The sequence below is a fragment of the Lytechinus pictus genome, chromosome 3 (assembly GCF_037042905.1).
Source record: "Lytechinus pictus isolate F3 Inbred chromosome 3, Lp3.0, whole genome shotgun sequence".
Lineage (NCBI taxonomy): Eukaryota > Metazoa > Echinodermata > Echinoidea > Temnopleuroida > Toxopneustidae > Lytechinus > Lytechinus pictus.
The window spans coordinates 57,786,005-57,812,992 of NC_087247.1; the positions used below are offsets into that span (position 1 = coordinate 57,786,005).

Here is a 26,988-nt window from a genome sequence, read left to right on the forward strand (position 1 = left end):
GGTCAATGAACTTAGACCATGTTGGGGGAATCAACATCAAAATCTTAACCTAAGGTTAAGTTTTTGAAATGTCATCATAACTTAGAAAATATATGGACCTAGTTCATGAAACTTGGACATAAGGTTAATCAAGTATCACTGAACATCCTGCATGAGTTTCACGTCACATGACCAAGAGAAAAGGCCATTTAGGGTCAATGAACTTTGGCCGAATTGGGGGTATCTGTTGAATTACCATCATAACTTTGAAAGTTTATAGATCTGATTCATGAAACTTGGACATAATAGTAATCAAGTATCACTAAACATCCTGTGCAAGTTTAAGGTCAAAGGTCATTTAGGGTCAATGAACTTTGGCCAAATTGGGGGTATTTGTTGAATTACCATCATAACTTTGAAAGTATATTGGTCTAGTTCATAAAACTTGGACATAAGAGTAATCAAGTATCACTGAACATCCTGTGCGAGTTTTAGGTCACATGTTCAAGGTCAAAAGTCAAGTAAGCTAGTCTATGAACATTGGCCATGTTTGGGGTATTTGTTGAATTACCATCATTGTATTGGTCTAGTTCATAAAACTTGGACATAAGAGTAACCAAGTATCACTGAATATCTTATGCGAGTTATAGTAGTTTTCAAAGTCAGCACTGCTGCTATATTGAATCGCGTGATGCAGGTGAGACCACCAGAGGCATTCCACTTGTTTTTGATACGCACTGTATAGGCCTACTCCTCTCAGTCCTGGAGCATGATCCATTACTGAACACCAGACATGTGGAAAATAAAAATTAAACGAGAAGAGTGGTATTACCGCTTTATTAAAGATGCGGATCCAGGATTGTCTGAGGGGGCAAGAGGGACCCACTTTTCTTCAAAAATTCTGACAAGCATGAAAGAAAATGTTGATCTGGCCTTCAAAATTCTCTGACAAACAGGGGAGAGCAACTTTTTAACCAGTTTTTCATAGTCCTTTCCCACAGTTTTCACATATTTTTAAGGGGTGACTCTAGGCACGCCCAGCCGCCCCCCCCCATACGTGCCTGATCGCTTATCTTGCTGCGGTTTTTATCTTTCTTAGGTTCGCATTGCACTGTTTCGTGATTCAACGATCTGGCAAATGCTCGTAGGTGGTGGATTAGGCTTAGGTGGGGACGTACCAACTATCATCAATACTCGAAATGGTAGTATGATCGTTGACTATCAGGCTACTTTTTCCAATGCAAATGGAACTGATCTTATTGAGGGAGTAACGACAGCTTTGAGGGATAATCTTGATGGTTCTGACGCGACTCCTCGTGATCTTATTCTCGATTCCATCACTGTTGGAAGTGTTTGTAAGTGCAATTTTAATATAAAATCATAAATATTGACTGTCCATGTATTTCACATCTTCTAATATCAAATTAAAAGAACCCCCGCAGTATTATGATATTTAATTTGTAAAGTAATATAATATGTATTTTTCCATTTTATTTGAAATTATTTCAAACAGCAAAATGTGGGCTAGACACATTCTCTCATGTGTCCCTCAGTAGTCGCTACAATACAAATGCGCCAGAATGATGACTGTTTCCAAAAAGTAGTTTTTGCGCGCCTCTAAGTTCACAAATTTTCCACTTGCCTTTTAGGATTGGATGAAGGATGGTATAGATTAGAAAACTGATTCGTTTCCATTGTATTGTTTCCTTTAGCCGCGTGTCCTGAATCAGTCTACGTTGGAAGTGAAGGTACATTTACTTTCCCATCAGTCGGTTTAGGACAGATATCGGAGAGCGTGGAACATTGCCCTGTATATACTGGAAATAGTGAGTATACTGAATACAATTGTGTTGATCCTGCTATCCAGTGATTGTCCGACTTCAGTGTGTCATGATTTAACGAATGTAAAATTCACGACTGAGACAAAGCACCAATATGAAAACTCGTGCGCCAATGGAGAAACCAGTCATGTCTCTCACTCTTTTTTGTCTCGCCCACCAGAGGTGAAGGCGAGACTTAGGGATCCAAATGTCGTCCGTCGTCCGTCCGTCGTACGTCCGTCCGTCACAAACTTATAATTGGGACCTTTCGCAGTCCTCACGGACGCTAATATTAGGGTCCCCTAACACAAAAGTTAACGCTTAATCATACACTTGATTTTTAAGATTGGTTGTGCATTATCGTCAATAAAATCAAACGTAGAAAACTGTTCTACAATCAATGCTAAGATTTGTGTTACAGGGGGGTTACAGGCCCTCCAGTTCTGCTTTTCGTGTGCAAAATCCTTTTCCGCGACACCCACCATACATGCATGTATATTGCGACTGATGGCTGGAGATATTCGAAATGCAGGACCTAAAATAGATTATGACATGGATAAAAAAGTGGTTTTTCAAACAAATTGAGTACATATTGAGTGAGGAAAAACTTACTGAATGAAGGCTTAGATATAGATCATTACAGTCCATCGAATCGATAGTACATTTAATGTGGATTATTGGTGGATCACTGGCAATTGATTTCATGGGTCAGATCAACCTCTCCAGCCGAAAATTTGGCACGCGTTGATAGGTGCACAGCATACGCATTACGTTTGAACTCGTTTCTTTTGTTTCTTTTGTTTCTTTTGTTTACTCCTTCTACACAAACGATATGCCTCTCGCACACGATGTAATGGGCATTATGTTTTACTTTCCCCAGAAATGGGGGATTAGATTCAACTTCCGGGGGGACCACTTCCATTGATGAGTGGATACCAGGCACGACCATGAGGTTTCAAAAAGTACCCTAAACAAGGGAAGCAATTCTTTTCCAGATTATGAAAATACATCTCTTAACAAGTATTTGGCTTGTGAAACCCTACAAGTATTGGATATATATCCCTTTTTTCAGCATTTCAAACATCGTTTTGACACCCTAATTACGTTACATAGGCCTATAAGTAACGTACCTGCCCACTCTGTCCCCTTTAACGCGTGTTCGCTCCTGGTATCCACTAATCAATGGAAGTGGGCCCCCCGGGCGGCCTCTCGAGCTCTAGGAGGAGTCAAATGTGGCTTTGGAAAGTCGTCCTCAATCGGATATATCGCTGTTACCATAGTAGCAACCAGAATTTTGCACACGAAACGCATATTGAATGTTTCCGTCGCAGATGCGAAACGAAAAAAATAATCTCATGTCACACAATTTGCATTGCAGGACAGAGTTTTACGACCATGATGACGGGCCCAAAAAGTCTCTTCCAAAATCAACTACCGTCGTAAATAAGCGTGCGCGTCCTCAAACGAAAGGTCGGGAATGACACATAACTCCACAACCGTAAGTCACTTTTCAACCAAACTTGGATGGTAGATGGACTTGGGGGACCTGCATGTTTTGCTGCAGTCTGAGGTCACATGGTAAGGTCAAAGGTCATTTTCAGGTCAACGTTAAAGTTTACATGCAAGACTCTAAATCATGACACCTAACTCCGCAACCGTATGTCGCTTTTCAACCAAACTTGGATGGTAGATGGACTTGGGGGACCTGCATGTTATGCTGCAGTCTGAGGTCACATGGTAAGGTCAAAGGTCATTTTCAGGTCAACGTTAAAGTTTACATGCAAGACTCTCTTATGACACCTAACTCCGCAACCGTAAGTCGCTTTTCAACCAAACTTGGATGGTAGATGGACTTGGGGGACCTGCATGTTATGCTGCAGTCTGAGGTCACATGGTAATGTCAAAGGTCATTTTCAGGTCAACGTTAAAGTTTACATGCAAGACTCTCTTATGACACCTAACTCCGCAACCGTATGTCGCTTTTCAACCAAACTTGTATGGTAGATGGACTTGGGGGACCTGCATGTTATGCTGCAGTCTGAGGTCACATGGTAAGGTCAAAGGTCATTTTCAGGTCAACGTTAAAGTTTACATGCAAGACTCTCTTATGACACCTAACTCCGCAAGCGTAAGTCGCTTTTCAACCAAACTTGGATGGTAGATGGACTTGGGGGACCTGCATGTTATGCTGCAGTCTGAGGTCACATGGTAAGGTCAAAGGTCATTTTCAGGTCAACGTTAAAGTTTACATGCAAGACTCTCTTATGACACCCAACTCCGCAACCGTAAGTCACTTTTCAACCAAACTTGGATGGTAGATGGACTTCGGGGACCTGCAGGTTATGCTGCAGTTGGAGGTCACATGGTTAGGTCAAAGGTCATTTTCAGGTCAACGTTAAAGTTTGCATGCAAGACTCTCTTATGACACCTAACTCCGCAACCGTAAATTATTTTTCAACAAAACTTGGATGGTAGATGTACTTAGGCGACCTGCATGTTATGCTGCAGTCGGAGGTCACATGGTAAGGTCAAAGGTCATTTTCAGGTCAACATTAAAGTTTACGTGCAAGGCTCTTATGACAAGTGTTATTCCATCCCAGTCATTTCACAATGAAGTTTCGATATAATTCTCTTGCGTGCCCTCGCAAATCACGATATTTCTGGTTATTTTCATATGTGGGCGAGACACAAAATTGCTTTTGCCTTGTCTTATTCATCTTTACAACTCTACACGAATTTCAATTGTGTCAAAGAATGGAACCTCATGAACTCTCCTTTTCTGGCCATTACGTGTAATCGCTTTCAATTCCCACACACACACACACACCCTACAGAGGCGTCGATCCTGGGGGGGGCACCAATAAAAATATTGGGGTGGCAAGCATATCGTTTTGCCCTCAATAAGTCTGTGTAAGTGTAAAAATAAAATAAAATTGTAATGTTACACAGAAATCAGCAAATTAACCAAACCAAATGTAAAATTTAGTTTTTACATCTATAGTACAGTACAAAATCATGATTTCTCCGCGCGGGAAATGATTCCATCTGTCATTGCAACTTTTGTTACGCAGGAAGTTCATCATATTGGTAAAGTATTATTTTCTGCCTGCCAATGAATAAACAGGAAAATGGCAAACCCCTTTTTTTTATAGGCGATCCAGGTGAGTTGTGTTTATCTCTAAATTAATTCTAAGAAAATACTTTAAAAACCCCTTTCCATGATAAAAAATTTCGGCCCGCCGATTTGCGCTCGCATCGGTTGTTAAGAATGTATTTATCCATGCATCCTATTCAGTTATAAAAGTGCTTAAAATGTCCAGTTTTCAGGCCGCAATATAAAAAATATTCGCTCTCTAATTAGGCTTATTAGATTAATAAATAAGATTATAATATATCCACGAATTCCTAATTATCAAACTGTCATTTTTTCAGATTGGAATATCGACAAGTTTCATCTCGAGCTTAGGAAGAGGAAATGGGAAGATAGTCATTGTTATACAAATTTATGATGACATTATGTCTTTAAAATATCCCGGTCCTAAATCAAAATGACACTAATAATATTTAAGCTCGCGCTCGCACCATTTATTCATTGCGATCCATATCCACTTCACATTTTTTTCCCTATATACACAGTGCTTGAAATAGTGCATAAATTGACCCTTCTTCAGATCGGAATTTAATTTTTTTTCAGCTCGCGCTTCGCGCTCGCATTATTGACATTCATCATAAAAGAAATGTATTTAGAATACCCAGAATCCGGGTCGCATTATTAATTGTATGGTATTTATTAAATCATGCATCGCAGTTACAAAGACTGAATTGCACGTGGATATACAATATTGGAAATGTACAGTCTCAAAACAGTGGAATTATTTACATTATTAAAAAGTACACATATATCACAGACTGAAAGCAATAAATAACATACTACTGCGTATTAAACTATAGATATTATTTACGATAAAAGAGTAATGTAATGTAGGAGGAGGAAGAAGAAGAATAAGAAAAAGAAGAAGAACAAGAAGGGAAAAAAAGAAGAAGAAAAGAGGTAGAAAAAGAAGGAGGAGAAGGAGAAGGGGAAGAAGAAGAAGAAGAGGAAGAAGAAGAAGAGTGAGAAGGGGAGAAGAAGGAGGAGGAGAAAAGAAGTAGAAAGAGAAGATGGAGAAGAAGACAATGAAAAAGAAAAAAAAGTTGAAGAAGAATAACAAGAAGAGTAATGTAAAACACACCCATAATTAAGACAAAGAAGTGGAGGAAGAAGAAGAAGAAAAAGAAGAAGAAAAGAAAAAGAAGGAGGAGGAGAAGAAGATGGAGATGAAGAATAAGAGGAAGACGAAAAAGAAGAAAAGAAGAGGGAGAAGTAGAAGTGGGAGATATATATATATATAAATATATGTATATATATATATATATATATATAAATATATATATATATGTGTATATATATATATATATATATATATATATATATATATATATACAGTGCGTCCCAGAAAAAACGATACCGAGATTAAGCGATGATTTATCATAACTTAATCACAAATACAATAGACAAATGACCTACCAATGTAAAGCTTAGAATCTCCTCTTCCATCTGGTATTACTTAGATTATTCCTCATTCACGCATGAGTGAGCAAAAACAATTTGAAGAAAGGATACCAAAAATTCATTTGGCGGGGGTATCTGAATTTCAAAAAGAAAATCACATGCCTAAAAAGTTCAATATCTGCTCTTTTATTTGATACCTTAATCACAAAAAATGGTCAAGAAGTAAAAAAGTTATGTTCCCTCGAAACAATGCTTGTATTTCCATAATTTCATTAAATAAACATGTTTTCACCGGTTTCCCACAGAAGCTATCGCATGATTAAAGGAGAATGAAACCTTTAGAACAAGATAGCTTGTGTGAAAATTGAAAAATCAAAGAAACAGATCAACGAAAGTTTGAGAAAAATCAGACAAATAATAAGAAGATTATCAGCATTTTAATATTGTGATCACTAATGCTATGGAGATCCTCAAATTGGCAATGCGACAAATACGTGTGATGTCACTTATGAACAACTCTCCCCATTACTTTAGTATATATTTCACTTAAATTGCCTCTTTTATATCACATCTATCTGTAGATCATGTGTTTTTTCTATAGGAGGGCATGTAATACAGATTTTTAAAGAGTACATCATGGATAAAGAATTTGTATCAGCGTCAGAAAAAGCAAAAAGAGACATTTTGAGGGTATTTTATAGTCCATCAAAGGGAAAGTTGTTCACATGTGACATCACACATCCTTGTCGCTTTGCCGATGGGAGGATCTCCATAGCATTAGTGATTGCATTATTCAAATGCTCATAACTTTCTCATTATTTGTCCGATTTTTCTCAAACTTTTTTTGTTCGTATTCTTTGATTTTTCTGTTTCGACACAAGCCTACTTGTTCCAAAGGTTTCATTCCCCTTTAACAAAGGACTTAATGCATGGCTGATCGTCAACAAAACGGAGTGTCGAGTGAGTTTGAACGCTAGCCTGTAAAACCTCTTCATTTTTGAAATTATTGAAATTCAAGCCTTATTTCAAATAACCAGAACTTTGTTATTTCTTGACCATTTTCTGTAATTGAGGTATCAAATTAAAGAGCAGATATTGAACTTTTTAAGAATGTGGATTTCTTTTTGAAACCCAGATACAGCCCGCCAAATGACTTTTTGGTATCCCCTCTTCAAATGCTGATCTAGCCTCTTGTCGAGGCCCTGTCGGCTGCTTAATTCGCTTCGCGAATTAGGGAATCCCTCGCTTCGCTCGGGAAGCAGCCGCCAGGGCCTCGACAAGAGGCTAATGCTGATCCGGATCTGAGCGATGTATATATCGCTCAGACGCGATGTACACACACCCTTCCCCACACACACACCGGCCCATCCCTCTCGCTCAATGTACTTTCTTTTTTTTGCAATACAAAACCTACATACATGCACCAACACCCCACAAACACACACACATTCTCTCTCTCTCCCCCTCTCTCTCTCTCTCTCTCTCTCTCTAATTACTATAATTATATCTGTATTCCTTTTTGCAACATAAAACCTACATTTCATGTTGTTTTCTCTTCAGCTCCTGTACCTCGAGCCAGAAGGACTTGCTTGGGTGATTTCATTACCCAAGCTTACTGGGCTGACCCTGTCCCCTCTGAATGCTTCGACGAAAATGATAATACTAATCAAGTCCTTGATGACATAGCGAATGTGAGTTATGACAGCATTTCCTACATTGATTTAATCTCTATATGATTAGGACGCAAAATATCATTGCTTGTATCAATAATTCATTACCGTGCATTGCTGAGAAGGATCTGACAGATTTGGATAATGAGGTTATCCATGTCAGAATTCTTAAAGGTATTGTTTAACTTTGTGAGCAGCCGATTAAAAAAATTATCAAACCAAGATGAAACATGTGTACAAGTGCATGTATTAGAACTAATAAACCCTGAAAACAACCATTATTGAGAATGAAAAGCTAAAACTACAAGGCAAACCCCGATTTTGTAAATAGGCGTCTTATAGACGCCTAAATAGTACACATAAGTGTATGGGATGAAATTAAGATGGTGTTTTCGGTCACTTTATATATCAATTTTTGAAGCACTAAATAATTATTTTCGAACGCAATTTTTTCTGGGCTTCATTTTTGTAACATATCACAGACACAGGTGACAAGTGTGACCTTCTAGCTCAGATTTTTTTAAAGTCAAACCAATGTTAACCAATCACTTTAATGAACCATTCAGTACTCGGACGTGACTGATAATCATAATTTAGTTGGCGACAACTGATATATACGTGGCTAAATGAGACTATTGAAAATATAGAATGTTATGATTCATGATATGGTTTACGATTCACTATTACACTTCGAAGATTTGTCATCAGGTTTTTTTTATATTACGAGCAATACAAGTTATATTGTAAGAACAAAAATGATGTATGAAATTTGATTAAAGGTTAATGACGCCATTTGGAGGTATTTGATTAAGAATGAAGAAGCAATAATAAAACAAAAGTGATATAAAATTAAAAATTTATATTTTTTTCGTTTCAAAGGCACCCATTTCACGAGACAACGTAACGGAATACTCAAGTGACCTCGCCAAAGTCACCAATGACACTTCCTCGATCACAGCAGATGGACTTGAATCCATTGCGACATCACTGGAAAACATTGTCAGGGTACAGGACTCGTCAATGGAGGTTGGTATAATAGAATATTCAGATACCCCCACCCCCTTCCCTTGTAGGCCTTCTGGACCTGCTATCTATGGGGACCTGTGGGTCCATGCTTACACCGAACTTTCTGATCGACTATGTTGGTAGCATCGGCTACTATTAGGAAAGTAGAATCTTTTGTCCGAATTTGCAATTCGTTAGATCTTAGCCCTACGTGTACGAGCTAACTTCATTAAGTTAAATGCACAGATCTTGTCCGAATTTGCTTTCGGGATTATTCCAAGAGTACCATTTCTATTTCAATCTGAGGCTTTCGTGAATAGACAGAATTAGATCTCCTTTGGCTCTGGACAGATCTTATAGGCATACGTCAATATGCGACCCTGTCTGGTCCTTATGAAGGACATGTCGTTTAGTAAGGATAACGTGGTAGCTAGTCTATTGGACTGTCGTTTTATTTTTATTTTCACTACACCTTCAGGAAATAAGTTAGGGCCTATCTAAGGACAACCTAGCGAATCTCAAAAGCGTAATACATTTTTTAATAGTTTAGGTTTAATAGTTTACACGTTCATATCTGGAAACTCGAAATTTCTGTCATGCTATATCTTCAAATTCAGACTATCGTTTAGTCTGTTCATAGATGGCTTAAGTGCATTGAGATTTGCTACCGCTTTTTTAAATTTCAGGTAACAGTGAACGTGATCAACACTATCAACAATGTTCTGCAGGTTAGTGACGAGGATTTCGTAATCGCTATCGATGCCGAAGCACCTACTCGCATCCTCGATTCTTTGGAAGATCAACTAACCCTCTTCCAAACCCAGGGTGATGGTTCAAACCTGACTGTGGTTGATGATAGCATTGCCGTAGCGGCTCTGAATATTCCAAGAACAACAGTACAGGGAGGTATCGGGTTTGGAAGTCAAAGTGCTGTTGGATCAGGAAACAATGTTTACAATGAAGTCCTTGGAGAAAACAGTACTATGGTGTTTTTCGATTTGGATGCGATGCCCATTAACGAGTTTGAAGCTGTTGTTATCCTCCCTAGCGGCATTCTGGATTCCATATCTTCAGGTATTGATTGAAGATAAATTGATATAGTGAGGTTCTGGAACTGGATTAGTAATCGAAGAACATTCAAAGATTTGAAAATTACATTAGCAACTTATATATATTTATATGTTATTAAAAACTAAAGAGCTTCAAATCATTGATTGGACCCCATAAAGTAATAAAGTAGTACTATAACACGATATATACCAGATGAAGAAGATAAAGTATACATGCTTTGAATGGAAAATGCCCTCACTGCCATGCGTTTCGTTTGCTTAAAGCAGGGAAAGGACAAAACGTAGACAGAATCCACTATGAATTCTCATAATATTAGCACCAAGATGAATTAACATGATTTTCTTGTGATTTGAACTAGCCTTTTTTTTCAATCACCAGGCGAGAGCATGGTACCAATTACTTTCTTCGTATTCCAGAACAGCCGACTGTTCCAGAGTGGCAACCAACAGAACACCTTAGAACCTGGTCGTCGACAAGCCGTTGGTTCTCGAGTCATCTCGGCAACCATTGAGGGATTCGATGTCCAGACTTTACCGATGGGAGAGGAAATCGAGACCGCCTTCCTGGAACTTAATGTAAATTCCTAATTCCTGTCAATCTTTGAAAAGGTCGAGAAAGTAATTACATGTCAAATACTGCTTTGTCTCTAAATAAACAGAAAGGACAAAGCAAGATGCATCTCCTGCAACTTAGCCTAAAATGATTGTACAGAGGACTTACTGAAAAGTTTTCAGGTCATGATTTCTTCGTTTTTTAAAGTAGGAGTCAAATTGTTATTTACTTCCGATGAAATTCCCCCATCTATTTCCTCGACTTTCTCTCCATAATTTGAGAAAAGAAAGTAAATTATAATCCAAATTTGATTGACAGAGTTAGCAACGAGATAATCCTTAGAAAAGTCAGGTTCCCTTTGCATATCATTCGAATTACCATAATAGTAAGCGCAAATGCTGATATATGGTAACTATCATCAGACGTAATGTAAAGTACTTTGCAATAAAATATAATGTAAACAATGTTGCAATTTTTAATAAATGGTAAATGGTGGTGATTTTAGACCTGATTGCTAAGAAAACATGAATGCTTGTAAGCAAGCAACCGGAGGATCGATGGCTTAAGGTCCTCTCCGAAGGAGCTCATGCGTTACCAAAGGGCACTAGCAAACCAAGTGGGAAAAGAACCAAAAAGTTCTGGCCCTCTCTCAAAATATCCTGGCGCTGCTCCTCTTGTTTCAGTTTCTGGCTGTGATATATAAAGATTATCATTAATTATCATTATTATTATCATTATTATTTATTCGGCAAATAATACAAAAATACATTTCAGTACAAAAAATACAAAATAAGAAATATCAACCATTGGAACGCCAGGGACAGAAAAGGTTAATTGAATAACTGTGGCATGAAGCCTCCTGTCCCAATTCCAGTGGTTGATTTACAATATATATTAATAACTAAACAATAATAAATTACTCGTGATATAGCATGCGGCATGAGTGATTGAAAACAATATGTGATAAAGATAATATAAAACAATATGGATGACTTATGGGTAAAGATAAGTAAGTCCTTGATCTCTCAGAAACAAACAACCAGAATCATGTTCATAGTTACCATACCATGATTACGGTATAATAGTGTTACTACAGTACAAGGTCAGTGAGGAGCAGTAATCTTACCGTTGATCTTAATAATTACCGCTCAAGTCCAGAAATTAGTTTGGTAAGGCAGCGGACCGCTGATCTGAAAGTTACCGCCTTTTTTCAAAACGTACCGCTGAATATTTGCACTTGCACTGGAACTAAGCTTGGGAAAGTGATACATTGGTGTATTGATGCTCGTGTGTCACATTTACGTTAAGAAGACCCAACACCATATTGAATCGACAAGAAAATGAGGAAAGTGTTGAAATCAAAGGATAATTTGAATGGACAGTATAGAAATTTTTAAAAAGAATGAGAGAGCGCTAAGAGGACACTAGGGTTGTTGAACAACAATTGTCCAAGTCCAATAATATGCCAATATTTAAGTCTAAACTAATGAGTATTACATCTTTCTACATATTGTTTGTTATGACAGGTCACGGATGACGATGAAACAGTTGATAATAGGTCGTGTGTATTCTGGGAAAAGACCACTATTGGTGGTCAGTGGTCGACGAGAGGGTGTCGACGGGAAGATTTACCTGAGGTCGATAGAATACGATGTCTTTGCGATCATCTTACGAGTTTTGCTGTTCTATTGGTATGGGTATTCGACGGGTTTTTCCGCTTGATTCAAAATGTGTGTAGTGCCATTAGGTCATCCCAGTGTGTGTACATTATTAACACAATTGACACGAGGGCTTATAAACTTTCAATAAATAGGTCTTTAGTGTTTATCACATTTAGTTTTTGATAAGATTTTGAATTGTATTATGAATTCGAGAGCGTAATCTTGTCTTTTATCTATACGATTTATTCAGATGTTATTCTCCACATGTACCCTTTTCATTTCCACGAATATGGGGGTGAAAAAACGTTGAATTTAATCAACATCGCAGTAACTTTTTCGTTCAACGTTATTTCCTGAACTGCGAAAAGAATTAATATATAACTATAACCGTGATAACATATTAACATTATTCGTTGATATTGATAATGCTGGAGCATTGCTTTCTCGTTATATTCATTCTATACATTTGTTAATCGAAAATGGTATAGTTATTTATTGTTCATGATATGAATTATTTATTGACAGGACGTATCTGGTGACATTGATATTTTTGTTTTGGATATTCTGAGCATGATCGGCTGTGGTATCTCTTCTCTATGTCTCGTCATCCTACTGATCACCTTTATATGTGTTAAGTAAGTGTAACCCTTCTCATGTTAGTCAGAATATCTTGATGTAAATCACGCACTTTTTGGTGGATGTTTAAACAAATACGGGAGAGGGAAAAAGCGATGACAGATACTAATGAAGACATAGAACATAATAAAGAAAAAGGGGACTGACGCCATGAACGCTCCCACCAACAGCTACTATAATAGTCAAAGACCAAGATGACCATGCAGGAAATGAGAAAGGTTTTGGTTTGGAGATTTGACTAGCTTAGATGTTCAAATATAATGAATCCTTATTATGAATATTTGTTGGGGTCCAATTTACTTAGAACAATGTAATTTCACTTTTTTACTTTGATGAGAATAACCCAACTTCATACAACCTGATAATTATCAATGTAATGTATACATTGAAATGTAAGGCTGAAGGAACCCCTGTTAGAACCGATAATGTCGCACCAACGCATAATGTCGCAGATTGCGACATTATGCCAAGAGCGTCCGACGCATAATGTCGCAGTCAACGCAAAATGTCGTAGTTTTTCTAACGCCTAACGTCACATGTCGCAACGCATAATGTCGCAGCAAATTGTCAACGCAACGCATAATGTCACAGCGGTATTTTCTTCAGGACTCGAGCTACAGATGAGATATAAAATATGCTTTCACTAAGTATTTTGAGACACGAGAAAGAGAATTAAGTGATTTGGAAATCAGGATTACTCTTTGTATGGATATTTATCGGTTTATTGCCATTTCGTCTACTGCCTTTTCCCCCACTATCGCATGGTCTGATATCATTCCGTCTACCATTAGTCAACTATCAACATAGTCCAATAACCATTTCGTCTAATTATACCATCTCGCCAGTTGGTCTAATAGCCGTTTTGTTTATTATCATTTAGTCTAATTGCATTTTTTTTCAATTGGTCCAATATCCACTTTGTCCAATATCAGTACTTCTATTACATTTTGGTCTAATAGCCAATTGGTCTAATAACCACTTGGTCTACTCTCATTTCGTCCACGTTCCATTTGGTCTAACTTCAGTTGGTTCACTATCACTTTGTCTAAACCCATTTCGGCTAACAGTCATTTGGTAGATTTGCCATGGGTCCAATCACCAATAGGGGCAATCACCATCTCGTCTAATCATCATTTCGTCCAATAGGCATATTCATTTCATCTTATAACCATAATGGTCTATTGGCACTAGACCTCTACGGTGATTATATGTATCATTGCCGACTTGTTGACGCCGCGAGCGCAAAAAAACCCTTTACCATCCGCCGACAGGGCATAGGCGGATCCAGGGAAAGGCCCACCCCCCCCCCCTCCCGCATAAAAAAGGGAGGGGACCGAAAGAAAAGGGAAAAGAAGGGGAAAGAGAGGAGGGGAAAATGAGGAAAAATAAGAGGAGACAGAAGAGTGAATAAAATAGGGTGAAGACTTTGAAAAAAAAATCTTTCATGTCTCAAAAGAGGCGCGATAGCTCAGTCGGTAAAGCGGGGGTTTCTGATTCCGGTGACCCGGATTCGATTCCTAATTGGTGCGTTAGTGACCCTTGGTAAGGCATAATAGTCATTATGCCTACCTGGTCCCTTGGAGAGGACCTTAAGCGGTCGGTCCTCTGGTTGCTTACTTACAAGCATTCATGCTTTCTTAGCAACCAGGTAAAAAAATCACCATGTACTATATAGGCTAAAATTTTCGCACTCGCATCCACACCTACTTCAGAATTTTCATGCATAGTTCTTGAAAAAGTGCTTAAATTTACCCCTTTTCGGACTGGAATATGAAGTATTTTTAGCTCGCGCTTCGCTCTCGCTTTATATTTCTATGCTTTTTCAGTTCTGATTTGCTTTGCAAAGTGTACATCGATAATTATTACTATTATTGTTTTTACTATTACGAAGTTATATTTATGCATGTGTGTAAAATTAGGTAATGAAACTAAGTTTTGGGGCTGGCCTCACATACAAGCATTGCTTATTTTTCGGCAGCCCCTCCGTTTCACTCTAAACTGCCCCAAAAAAATCATTTAAGGCAGCTTAATGTCATTAATTGTGTTTATCAAATCTATAGGCCTTATTATGTTTTATAAGATGTTATGTTATATGTTATGTTATACCGAGGTTTTACCTGACTGCTAAGAAAGCACGAATACCTGTGAGCAAGCAACCAGGGGACCAACGGCTTAAGGTCCTCTCCGAGGGACCTGGTAATGAGGATAAATGCTTTACCAAAGGGCACTAGCGCACCACTTGGGAATCGAACCCGGGTCACCGGAATCCGAAACCCCCGCTCTACCGACTGAGCTATCGCTATGTTTTGTTATATTCTTTATTTTATGATATGTTTATTATATACAACATTGTGAAACGGAAAACAGTAAATAAAATGAAATGTTTAAAACATGTATTCAAAATGCCTAAATTCTAGGTCTAAATCTTTAAAAAAAACGCGCACTCAAGTTTGAGATACGCAGCTTGTTCTATATATTTATAACGTGCTTGAATTATCCAGTTTCAGATCAGAATATCAAATAACTTCTGCTCGCATTATTAACATTAATGTAGGAAGATACCTAGTTACCCATCCATTTTACAATTTACAAAACATTAAAAGAATGTCCTGTTTTTAGATCCAAAATCTATTTTTCGGCTCGCACTGCCGTCAATTGTTTAGTAATGTAACTCGAGTCCTGAAGAAAATACCGGTGATTGGACTTATTGGTGATTGGACCCGCGGCAACGATACCAAATGATTGTTAGCCGAAATGGGTTTAGACAAAGTGATAGCGAACCAACTGAAGTTAGACCAAATGGAACATGGACGAAATGAGAGTAGACCAAGTGGTTATTAGACCAATTGGCTATTAGGCAGTGGCGTAGCTAGGATTTTTTTCCCGGGGGGGCACTTGGGGGTCCTTGCTTTTTCAGGGGGGGGCACCGACCATTTTTCCGGTGTGTGTGTGTATGTGTCACAAGGGCGGATCCGACTTTCGCCAATAGGGGACGGGGCCCGAAATTATCTTCACCTATATCAGTCACTTCTTAGTTTTATTCTTATAAAACAACATAAACATGAAATAATCTTATAAGCCTGATAAAAAGTGCGAGCGCGAAGCGCGAGCGATTTTTTTTTTTTTTTAACATTCCGACCTAAAAAATGGTCATTCTAAGCACTTTTTGTATTAATAAATGGAATAGGTATGTAACTAAACAATTGATGCAAGCGCAAAGCGCGAGAGGAAGAAAATTGAGATTTTAGACCTAAAAGCGGGACATTCTATTCATATTTTGTAAATCATAAATAGGATATAGTCAATTGGGTATCATTAATAATGCGATCGTGAAGCGTGAGCAGACAATTATTGGTATTCTGATGTGATACTGGAGAATTCAAGTACATGTACATTTTAAATAAAGAACATGCAGGCTATCGCGCGTGTTGTAGATGTAGACCTAGAATCTGGGCATTCTGAATACATTTGTTTAATGGAACATTATGGAATACACGTAGACAATATGAACTTCGCAAATCAAACAATGTGACCACGCAGCGTGAGCTTAAAATGCTGATATATTTTACAGAGCACTTAAATTTGTAAATGAAAAAAAAATAATGAAAGCTCGATGTCGAGCTAAAATATGTTTTGCATATTGACTTCAAAACTTGCTCTATATCAGCCTATTGAGCAAGATATGAATCTCATCGAACAGGCAATTCTGGCGCGAAGCGCCAGCAAAAAAATTATATAGTAACATAAAAAGATTTGTTTTTTTTAATTACATTATTTCATTCACTCGCCTTCCTCTTATTTTCTTCTTCTTTTTTTCTTCTGTCTTTCTTCTTCTTTTCCTTTTTCTTTTTTTCTTTTCTTCTCCCTTTTTTCTTTCCTTTTTTTTTTGCTCTACCAATTCTTTCTGGGGGGCACACCAAATCTCAGGGGGGGCACGTGCCCCCCCAGGCCCCCCCCCCCCCCCCCGTAGCTACGCCACTGCTATTAGGCCAAAAGGTAATAGACGTAATGATATTGGACAAAGTGGATATTGGACCAATTGAAGAAAAAAAATTAGACTAAATGATAATAAACAAAACGGCTATTAGACCAACTGGCTATTAGACGAGATTGTAATTAGACGAAATGGTTATTGGACTATGTTGATAGTTGACTAACTAATGGTAGACGAAATGATATCAGACCATGCGATAGTGGGGAAAAAGGCAGTAGACGAAATGGCAATAAACCGATAAATATCCATACAAAGAGTAATCCTGATTTCCAAATCACTTAATTCTCTTTCTCGTGTCTCAAAATACTTAGTGAAAGCATATTTTATATCTTATCTGTAGCTCGAGTCCTGAAGAAAATACCGCTGTGACATTATGCGTTGCGACATGTGACATTATGCGTTGACAATTTGCTGCGACATTATGCGTTGCGACATGTGACGTTATGCGTTAGAAAAACTACGACATTATGCGTTGACTGCGACATTAGGCGTCGGACGTCTTGGCATAATGTCGCAATCTGCGACATTATGCGTTGGTGCGACATTATCGGTTGTAACAACCCCTTTATACGCGCAATTTAACGTAAATTTACCGTACAAAAATACAATCAACTGACAGATAATTATGTTAAAGACTGTGTTCTTTGGGGTCATAAGACCTGATCATATATTTTACATAAAGCGCTATATAAATGCAGCTATTGTCATAATTATTACTACTACTGCAGTAATTATTATTATCGTTATCGTTATTATTATTATTATTATCATCATCATTATTATTATTATGATTGCATTGTCAAATCAGGTCAATTTTCATTGTTCATTTATCAACTTTGAAACAGAAAACTTCGAAGCAGTCAACCTCAACGGATCCATATAAACCTATGTTTGGCTTTACTTGGTCTATACCTAGACTTCCTGGTGGGAATCGATCTCCGATACCCAACCATTGGCTGTGTGATTGCAGGGTTCATTCTTCATTTCTTCTTGCTCTCATCCATGGCATGGATGTTAGTAGAAGCTGTCTACATGTATATCCTATTCGTCAACGTGCACAGTGGTACTGTCTCCAAGTACATAAGGACATCAAGTGTCTTGGCATGGGGTAAGTTTAACTCTTTCTTATCTAGGTCCTCGCAGTGCTTCCTCAAAGAGGATTGTCAAAGACCATGTTGTCGAAGACGTAATTATGATTTTAAATTCATTTCAGTACTCCCAAATTTAAAGTTATCAATATACAATTTTGCAAATAATTTTGACACGTTATTGGCCTGATAGAATGTTTGTTTTAGTGTGAACATGTTGTGATACAACGCTTTTATTTAACATTCCTATTTCAGATCATCAGAGGACACACTACTTTAAGAAGTTTATGAATTCTCTATATTTTTCAAACTTTCATTAGTTGTTCAGCATGATGATGAGAAAAATAAAACCTCGAACCTCGTAATGTCATTCTTTTTTTATTTGATGCAATCACATTTGATTTCTATAGAAAGGGTATAGTGGGTGCATAATGTATATCCCTTTGTATTTCCACAGGTTCTCCGTTAATAGTTTGTATCATCATAGTTTGTATCGACAGAGAATTCTATCTTGGAGATAACACATAGTACGTATATGCCTGTATAGCACCACTAAAATCATTTGATATGGATTTTTTTCAATACCTTATACTACTCGTTGGATAGGAGATCCTTAAAAGTGTCACCTTATTGAGTGATGATACTAATTCGATATACACGGAAAGGGTATATTTGTTATTCCTATCTTTTCACATTAACGACACTGATTAGGAAGATTATTTATAATTGAAGCGCCTCGTTCTCTTGACTCCTTTAGGAAAATTTATTTTAGAAAGATACTTCCATGAACGTTGAAAAAAACAGCGTAAACAGATGGAAATACCAATAGAAATAACTGCAAAACAAAATTAAATACTATATATTCCTTATACAAACTTATGAAGATAATACTCTCCCTTATTTCATTGCAGTTGTTTTGTGCAACCAGGACCAGTTCTCTATTACTCCGTGCTCCTCCCTGTTGCCGCCATTGTCCTCATCAATACTATCATATTTATCCTCGTCGCATATCGCTTAACTTGTGGGCGGTGGACGATTTCGGCAAACAAAAGCACAGGTGAAGATAAGCGAAGCGAAACATGGCGCCGGCTACAAAATCTGGTGGCTTTCACTATTCTCCTTGGACTGACGTGGGCATTCGGGTTTCTCGCTATCGGTGGTGCTCGCTTCGTTTTTAATGTCCTATTCCTGGTCTTTAACTCCCTCCAAGGACTATTCATCTTCATCATGTTCGGTCTTAGGCAGAAACCAGTGCGGGATGAGTGGCTCCGTTTCTTCCGTTGTCAATGTTGTGAAGACGAGAAAAGTCGACGTTCAAGAAACTACATGAAGTCAAGGCCATTAACAGGGGGTAAATCTTCAGGACAAACGGAAAGCTCAAGTGCCGGCATTCACGGATCCGCTATTCCTTTGGATGGGCGCGGTTTGTCTTCAACTACAAGCAGACAACTTCCATAAACGATTTATAGATTTGCCAAATTTTAAGCTATAAAAATTTATCTGGCGATCTCAAATATCACACTTTCTCATGTGACATTTTGAACGAACTTTACGGTGTACTGAGACTCTGAGAGGGCTAAACATGAGCAGAAAGTGAATGAACTTAATCCAGCTCGTAAGTCCCCTACTACCAAGAATAATTATGTGGCTTTTCAATCATACTGTAATGATCATGACGATGCTGCGTTTATTTGTCAACTTTTGTATCTCCGAACATTTTTTTTATTTAGCTCAAACGCTTTAAGTCTGATGGGCCTGTAAAATTTTCATTAAAAATTACTCTATTTTTTACATTTGTTTTGTTTTTGTTATTAGATACTCCAGAATCAGAGAAACAGTAGTACTACAAAGTTAGCGAATCCCACCAAAAAATAAACATATTAAGTGTTCAAGTTCTGCCATTATAGATATATTGTGAAGGCAGATGATAAAATATTACGTTCAATAATGTTTGTTTCTCTGGGCTCACCCGACATTGTAGCGTTCTTGTCTACATTCAACACTCCAGATGAGGGAGTGCATTTTGTGGTGGGGTTCACTAAATTTCTAGCACCACTGTATATCTATACGTTAAATCATATTAATGACAGAATATTATGGGTCATGATCGTATTAACTTTCATTTTGAACGTATGTGTTACGCATTATTTTAGTAAACATTTAACACTTGGCGCTTAGACACGTCGTTCCGACGTATTAAGCGCCATACAAAATCGTTAATCATTAACGATGATTAATGATAATACAGGAATTTTTTTAACGTCCTAATACTTAATTGACGTTATCCTACTCCATTTATTATTATGTCTTTGATAGTATATTCTATTGATTAATTTGTTATCTGTTGTGCAGAGGAATTTGTTATTGTTGTCCAGTTGATAGTATGTTATTGTAAATGATTGTTTTATCTTAATAAATGTACATGATTCTTAAGTTAATTTGTCAAAAGCAGTTTCTTTTTATGGTATTTGTCGCATTGTACGTGTAATAGGGCTTTCAATCCTCCCATATTTATGAAGAATCTCATACTCTACCCGAATTTTCTGGTTCCCCCTCAAACTTAGTAATTTTATTTTATATTTTAATATTTTTCCCATCAAGTAATTCGTTCGAATAGAAAGCCCTGCTATTTGCTGATGCTCCCATTATTAAAGGAGAATGAAACCCTTGAAACCAGCTGAATCCATATCAAAGAGAAAAATCAAAGGAACACATTGTTGAAAGTTTGAGGAAGATTGAATGAATAATAAGAAAGTTATGAGCATTTGAATATTGAGATCACTAGTGCCATGTAGATCCTCCCATCGGCAATGCGACCAAGATCTGTGATATCACACACGTACAACTCCCTCATTACTTTAGTACTTATTTCACTTATATTCTCACTTTTATAGAGTCTATCACAAGGTGAGGTGTTCTCTTTATGAGATGACAAGTACAGAGGTTTCACAACATTATATCATTGATGAATCGTTTGTCATATGATTAGAATGAGCAAAAAGAAATGTTTTGGGGTATATTTTCAGTGTCCAAATGGGAGAGTTGTACGTGTGTGACATCACAGATCTTGGTCGCATTGCCAATGAGAGGATCTACATGGCACTAGTGATCTCAATATTCAAATGCTCATAACTTTCTTATTATTCATTCAATCTTCCTCAAACTTTCAACAATGTGTTCCTTTGATTTTTCTCTTTGATATGGATTCAGCTGGTTTCAAGGGTTTCATTCTCCTTTAATATCATGGTTGTACTCGCTGTACGTATCCCGTCATTTAATTTGACTGGTACCGTTGTCCGTTGAGTTGTTGAGAATGTTGTTGCAAAGAGACTATATATAACGACACATCTGGGGGACGGTAAAATTGCCAATTCGTCTCCTGCCAACTCGTCCACTCACCACATGGTCTACTTTCACTTAGTTTAATGCCACTCCGTCCATCAATATTTCGTCTAAAATCCATTTCGTCCAATAACCATTTGGTCCAATCACCACTTCTTCTAATCACCATTTCGTCTATAACCAGTTGGTCTAATATCCATTTCGTTTTCATTCATTTTGCACAATTAACACTTAGTCCAATTAGACCAAATGGTATATGGACTAAATGGCTTTTGGACCAACTGGTTATTAGACGAGATGGTGAGTGGACGAATTGGCAATTAGACCATGTGGATAGTGGACGAACTGATCGTAGACTGAATGATAGTAGACGAGTTGGCATTTGACAAATTTTGAAGTAAACCTGCAGGACGACGACCTTCGCGAGACCATTCAATCTGCCTATAAACGACTCCACAGTGTCGAGACAGCTCTTAGGATATTGAGAGCGGTTGACAACAAGAAAGCAGTCAAAATCATCCTGGATCTGTCCGCAGCCTTTGACACAATTATGTATCGTTTTAATGGCTAACTGCAAATCGTCCTTAACATGTCCCTTTTTTATCAAGCCAGAACCCATATTAAACATTTCTGCTCGTGCTTCGCGCTCGCAGTAATTATTTATATAATTACATACGCATCTTGTTCAGGTTCACAAACACTGCCCAGAATATTCAATTTTCAGGACAAAATACATGAAATTCAAAAATATTTCAGCTCGCGCTTCGCGCTCGCACTATTCAAATAAGGCTTATGAGATTATTACATTTTTTATGTTGTTTTATAAGAATAAAACAAAGAAATGACTGCTAGGACATCGGTTTTTGCCCCCCCCCCAAAAAAAAAAGCAACTTCCTATTAATTTTACGCAATATGCCGTATCAAGCCCCCCTCAAAAATTGTGGCTCATTACGCCACTGAGACAACCCCTGAAACTAACAAAAATCAACTTTGAGCGGTCGATCGGGGAAAATTCGGGTGAAAAAAATTTCGGGCCCCCCCCCCCCCTTTATTGGCGGGAGCTGGATCCGCCCCTGCATACGTGCTAAAAATTCGTCATTAGCCTTATTTTCACCGGAATCATTGAAATTACGATTTTTTTTACCGCGTGAAAAGGCGGCAAGTCAAGTAAAGGCAATAATAGAAATCGATCACAATCACAAACAATTACAATTAATACTTGATAATAGTTGATGAATTAGGACATGCAGGAAGAGATGTGTTTTGAGGAGAGATTTGAATGATTCAAGAGAGGTGGACTGATCGATATGTAAAGAGGCTATTCCAAAGAGTGGGAGCACTGACTGCAAAAACACGTTGACCATAGCGAGTAAATGTACGAGGAGAAGGAGAAAGGGACAAGTGTGTATAGAAGAAGAAGATCTAAGATTTCGAGATGTTGAAACTTTGTTACATCCTATGGACATTGTGTCGTCATATGAAATGATGACCGTCTTCCTATTTATCTTCCCAACCGCGAGATGAAACTTTTCAATTTTCCATTCTGAAACAAGGACAATTTGATTATTAAATTACTATCTAATGAGAGCACGAAATCTGTTTATATTATGGCCTGAAAACTGGACATTTAAAGCACTTTTGTAATTATGAATAGGATGCATGAGTTAATAATTTTAACAATCATTGTGAGCGCAAATCGCGAGCCGAAATCTTTGATAAACTGAGTGGGGTCTGTGGGGATGTAAGTAGTTTGTTATAGAAATAATATTGAGATATACATAACTCACCAATCAAAATGCGAGCGTGCAGCGCTAGTTGATACGTTTTGACAATCTGACCTGCATGAAAAGGGAAATTTTAAGAACTTTATGAAATACAGGAAAACAATAGGTAACTGACAAATCAAATTTTGCGAGCGCGCAGCACGAGCAGAAAGTTTTAATATTCAGACCATAGAACAGAAATTTTTACCGAGCACTTCAAAAATCAATTTGTAAATCAACAAAATAATGAAAGTACGATTTTTGAGCTGAAATATGTTTTGTATATTATATTTTAAGCTCCATGTTAATCACCTAAAAGGCCTGCGAGCACGAAGCGCGAGCAAAAATTTTACATTGTGACATGAATTTTGTTTTAAATCATCATTTTCCAATTAAGACTTCCCCTCATCTTATTTTATTCACTTGTCTTCCTCCTTGTATGTTTTCCCTTCTTTTTCTCCTCTCTGTTTTCCTTCTTTTTCTTTTTTTCTTTCTTTTTTCTTGTTTTGCTCCGCCAATAGGGAGGGGAGCTCGATCGGGCCCCCTGGATCCGCCTATGTTCTTCTTTCCTTCCTTTTCCCGTTTTCCTTCTTTTGTCTCTTTTTTTCTCTTTTTCCTTTCTTTTCCCCTTTAAATTCTCTCCTCTTATCCTTCCTTTCTTTCCCTTTGTTTTTCTTTTTCCCTTTTCTCTTTTTCCCGTTTTTAGTGTTTTATGGCCACCGTGAACTTCCGCCAGGGGGCCAGGCCTGCCCCCCCCCCCCCGCCTGTTACGCACATTAGCTCTGGGTTTGGTTTTGGAGGTTTGTAGGAACGCACGTAAACTTATGACTACTCCAGGGACTGTTTTCTTCTGTTTGTTTGTTTTATTTGGTATTTATTTGTTTTTTATTTAGCTCAAACGCTCTGATGGGCCTGTAAAATTTTCATTTAAAAAATTACTATATTTTTTACATTTGTTTTGTTTTTGTTATTAGATACTCCAGAATAAGAGAAACAGTAGTACTATACAAAGTTAGCGAATTCCACCAAAAAATAAACATATTAAGTGTTCAAGTTCTGCCATTATAGATATATTGTGAAGTTGTTTGTTTGTTGGTTTTTTTTGCTCACTTGCTTGTTTGTAAAGCACATTTTCCCTAAAATAAACAATATTATTAAACCAGTTGCAGAAAGAGTTGCGACCCGAGTTGCGATCAGATTCAAGGTGCGCCGTTAAAATAAACAAAAACAACAACATTAACAGTAGCATAGCACCCCTATATAGTCTGGGAGCAAAATCTCATATATGCCCTTTTTAAGGGGTTCGTACAACCCATACCACAGAAAAGGTTTGACACCATAGGGGGGTAGTATGGACCCTCTGGATCACTGCTAGGTAGGTATAGAAAATTGTGGTATCATTTTTTGTTCTACAGACGAATTTAAAGAGCGATTTAATAGTAAAAAAATGGAAAAAAATCAATAACCTTTAAGGATATGGTGAGATTAAGTTGCCATATCTCCGCTTGTATCATAAAAAAACCCTTGATGTATCAAAATGTTGCTGGGGGATAGCTCTAAAGTTACAGTAACATTGAAAAGCGAAATTTAGATATCAAACCTTCAAAATAGGAATACACTCGTGGCCAATATCCACTTTCATCTCAAGTAGATATGAAAAAATTGATATGATAAAGTGATTTTGGGTTGTTAAATAAGAGGCGCTCTCTAAAACTACAGTGGGATTAAATATGCGTTATTCATAACAATAGAATATTTTGGCAATATTTTTACACATTTAAGATCTGTTTTAATTCCCATATATGGGCTACTATTCATAATATTGTAGTGCTATTAGTTTGAGATCCAACCCTGCATGAATCAATTAGAATTTCTTGTTTAATCCAAGTATAGTTTTATAGAGCGCCACATATTTAAACACAATAAATCCATTTATCGTCTCAATCGTTTCTACTTGAGATGGAAATGGACACTGGCCTATAGTGTCCTATTTTGAAGGTTCGATATCTAAATTTCACTTTTGAATGTTGCTGTATAACATTAGAGCTGTCACCCATATACGAATGACGTATTTATGACATAGACAAGAGGAGATATGGCAACTTACATTTCACCTTCCCCTTACAGATGATTTCTTCTTCTTCAATTTTTGCTATTTTTTTATTCTTTAAATTCAACGGTAGAAAAAAGTAAGACCACAATTGGAGACTACTACCTATAGCATTTTTTTTTCATCTTATTACTTCTTGATCATATAAATCCTTTCTCTCTCTGTCTTACTTTACTGGTCAATATAACCCCAGATAATATATCTTAGGCCACTGAGATTATTGGAATTGTAACTAATCTATAAAAAAATAATAAAATGCTGAATTTACCACAAATGGTGCTTAACTGACACTTAGTACCGAAAAAAATTGTTAAAACGTTATCCCCCCAAGATAGAATGTTTTCTTTGAATGAATGAAGTACATTTATTTCCAAAGAATAAAAGCAACAATACATTTTATGAATTTGAAAAAAAAATGGAGGTAGCAACTCAGAAAGCACAGCTGGTGATGAGTGCACCGTGACATAAACAATAAATACACATAGTACATGAAAGAAACTTATCTAAACAGAGTACAATACAAAACAAGGGGGAAAAGGGGGGTCAGGGCAACTTTATATAAAATACTAGTATGTCATTTGAAACAGAAAATAAATCGTCAAACCAATAATCCCACAACTAAATATATAAAGCCAATCACAAAATTTAGGGACCAGACGTAAGTTTTTTCTTAAGATTTGTCTTAGAGTTATTTAAAGTTGATGCATTTCTGATGTCTGCAGGTAAATTGTTCCACTTTTTTGGACCTATAAAACGAATATTATGCTGATAAGAACAGATAGGTCCTGTGTCTTGGCAAATGAATTAAAGAAGTGGAGCGTGTATTGTATTCATATAAATTGTGATTTGTATCAAACAATTCAGAAAAATTAACAGGCATAAGCCAATTGATACACTGATAAATAAAAATACATTGCTGGTAGGTTGTAATTTCTTCTAAAGTAAGCAGTTTAAACTCAGAGTATAATGTGCTAAATTTAGATCTTGGGCTTGCTCCAGCTATGATTCTAACTATTTTATTTTGTTTTGTAACTAGTTTCTTTAGGTTAGACGGAAAAGTACTACCCAAAACTAAGTTACAATAAGACAAATATGGCAATATGAGTGTGGAATACAACATTCGCAATACATAAGCTGGTAAAAAGTAACGTAATTTTGATATAATACCAATATTCTTTGATATTTTCTTCTCTATATTTTGTATGTGAAATTTCCAAGTTAATTTTGAATCAATGATTACACCAAGAATTTTTGTTTTTTCAACCTTAGGAATCTCAATGCTATTCAAATGTAATTTAAAACAATCAGTGTCATATTGCTTGTTACGATTACTGAAAACAATGAAGTTACACTTACGGGGGTTGACAGATAGCCTATTTGCCTGGAACAACATGCACATTTTAGAGAGATTATCATTTACTTGTTCTTGCAAGGAAGTTAGATCTTAACCACTAAACAGTATATTTGTATCATCAGCATATAGTATGAATGATGGGATATTTGACACATTTGCAATATCATTTATGTACAATATAATTAACAAAGGCCCTAACAAGGACCCTTGCGGAACTCCACACACTAATTTCTTAGGTTCTGACAAGCAGGAATTATATTTAGTATATTGAAACCGATTGGAGAGGTAGCTAGTAAACCAACTATGTGCTATTCCTCGAATCCCGTAGTGCTTTAATTTAGATAACATGATCTCATGATTTATAGTGTCAAAAGCCTTTGACAAATCAACA

General features: G+C 37.0%; 1 protein-coding gene across 1 annotated transcript; it reads left to right on the top strand.

Annotated features, from left to right (window-relative positions):
• Window positions 1-1,074: 1,074 nt before the first annotated feature.
• On the top strand, window positions 1,075-20,461 carry LOC129256921 (adhesion G-protein coupled receptor G6-like). The gene is made up of 11 exons (XM_054895139.2): window positions 1,075-1,334; window positions 1,692-1,805; window positions 7,912-8,042; window positions 8,901-9,047; window positions 9,713-10,100; window positions 10,476-10,672; window positions 12,176-12,340; window positions 12,836-12,945; window positions 17,786-18,048; window positions 18,486-18,555; window positions 18,940-20,461. The coding sequence occupies exons 1-11, from the start codon at window positions 1,118-1,120 to the stop codon at window positions 19,484-19,486; spliced, it is 2,349 nt and encodes a 782-aa protein (XP_054751114.2). The 5' UTR covers window positions 1,075-1,117; the 3' UTR covers window positions 19,487-20,461.
• Window positions 20,462-26,988: the final 6,527 nt, after the last annotated feature.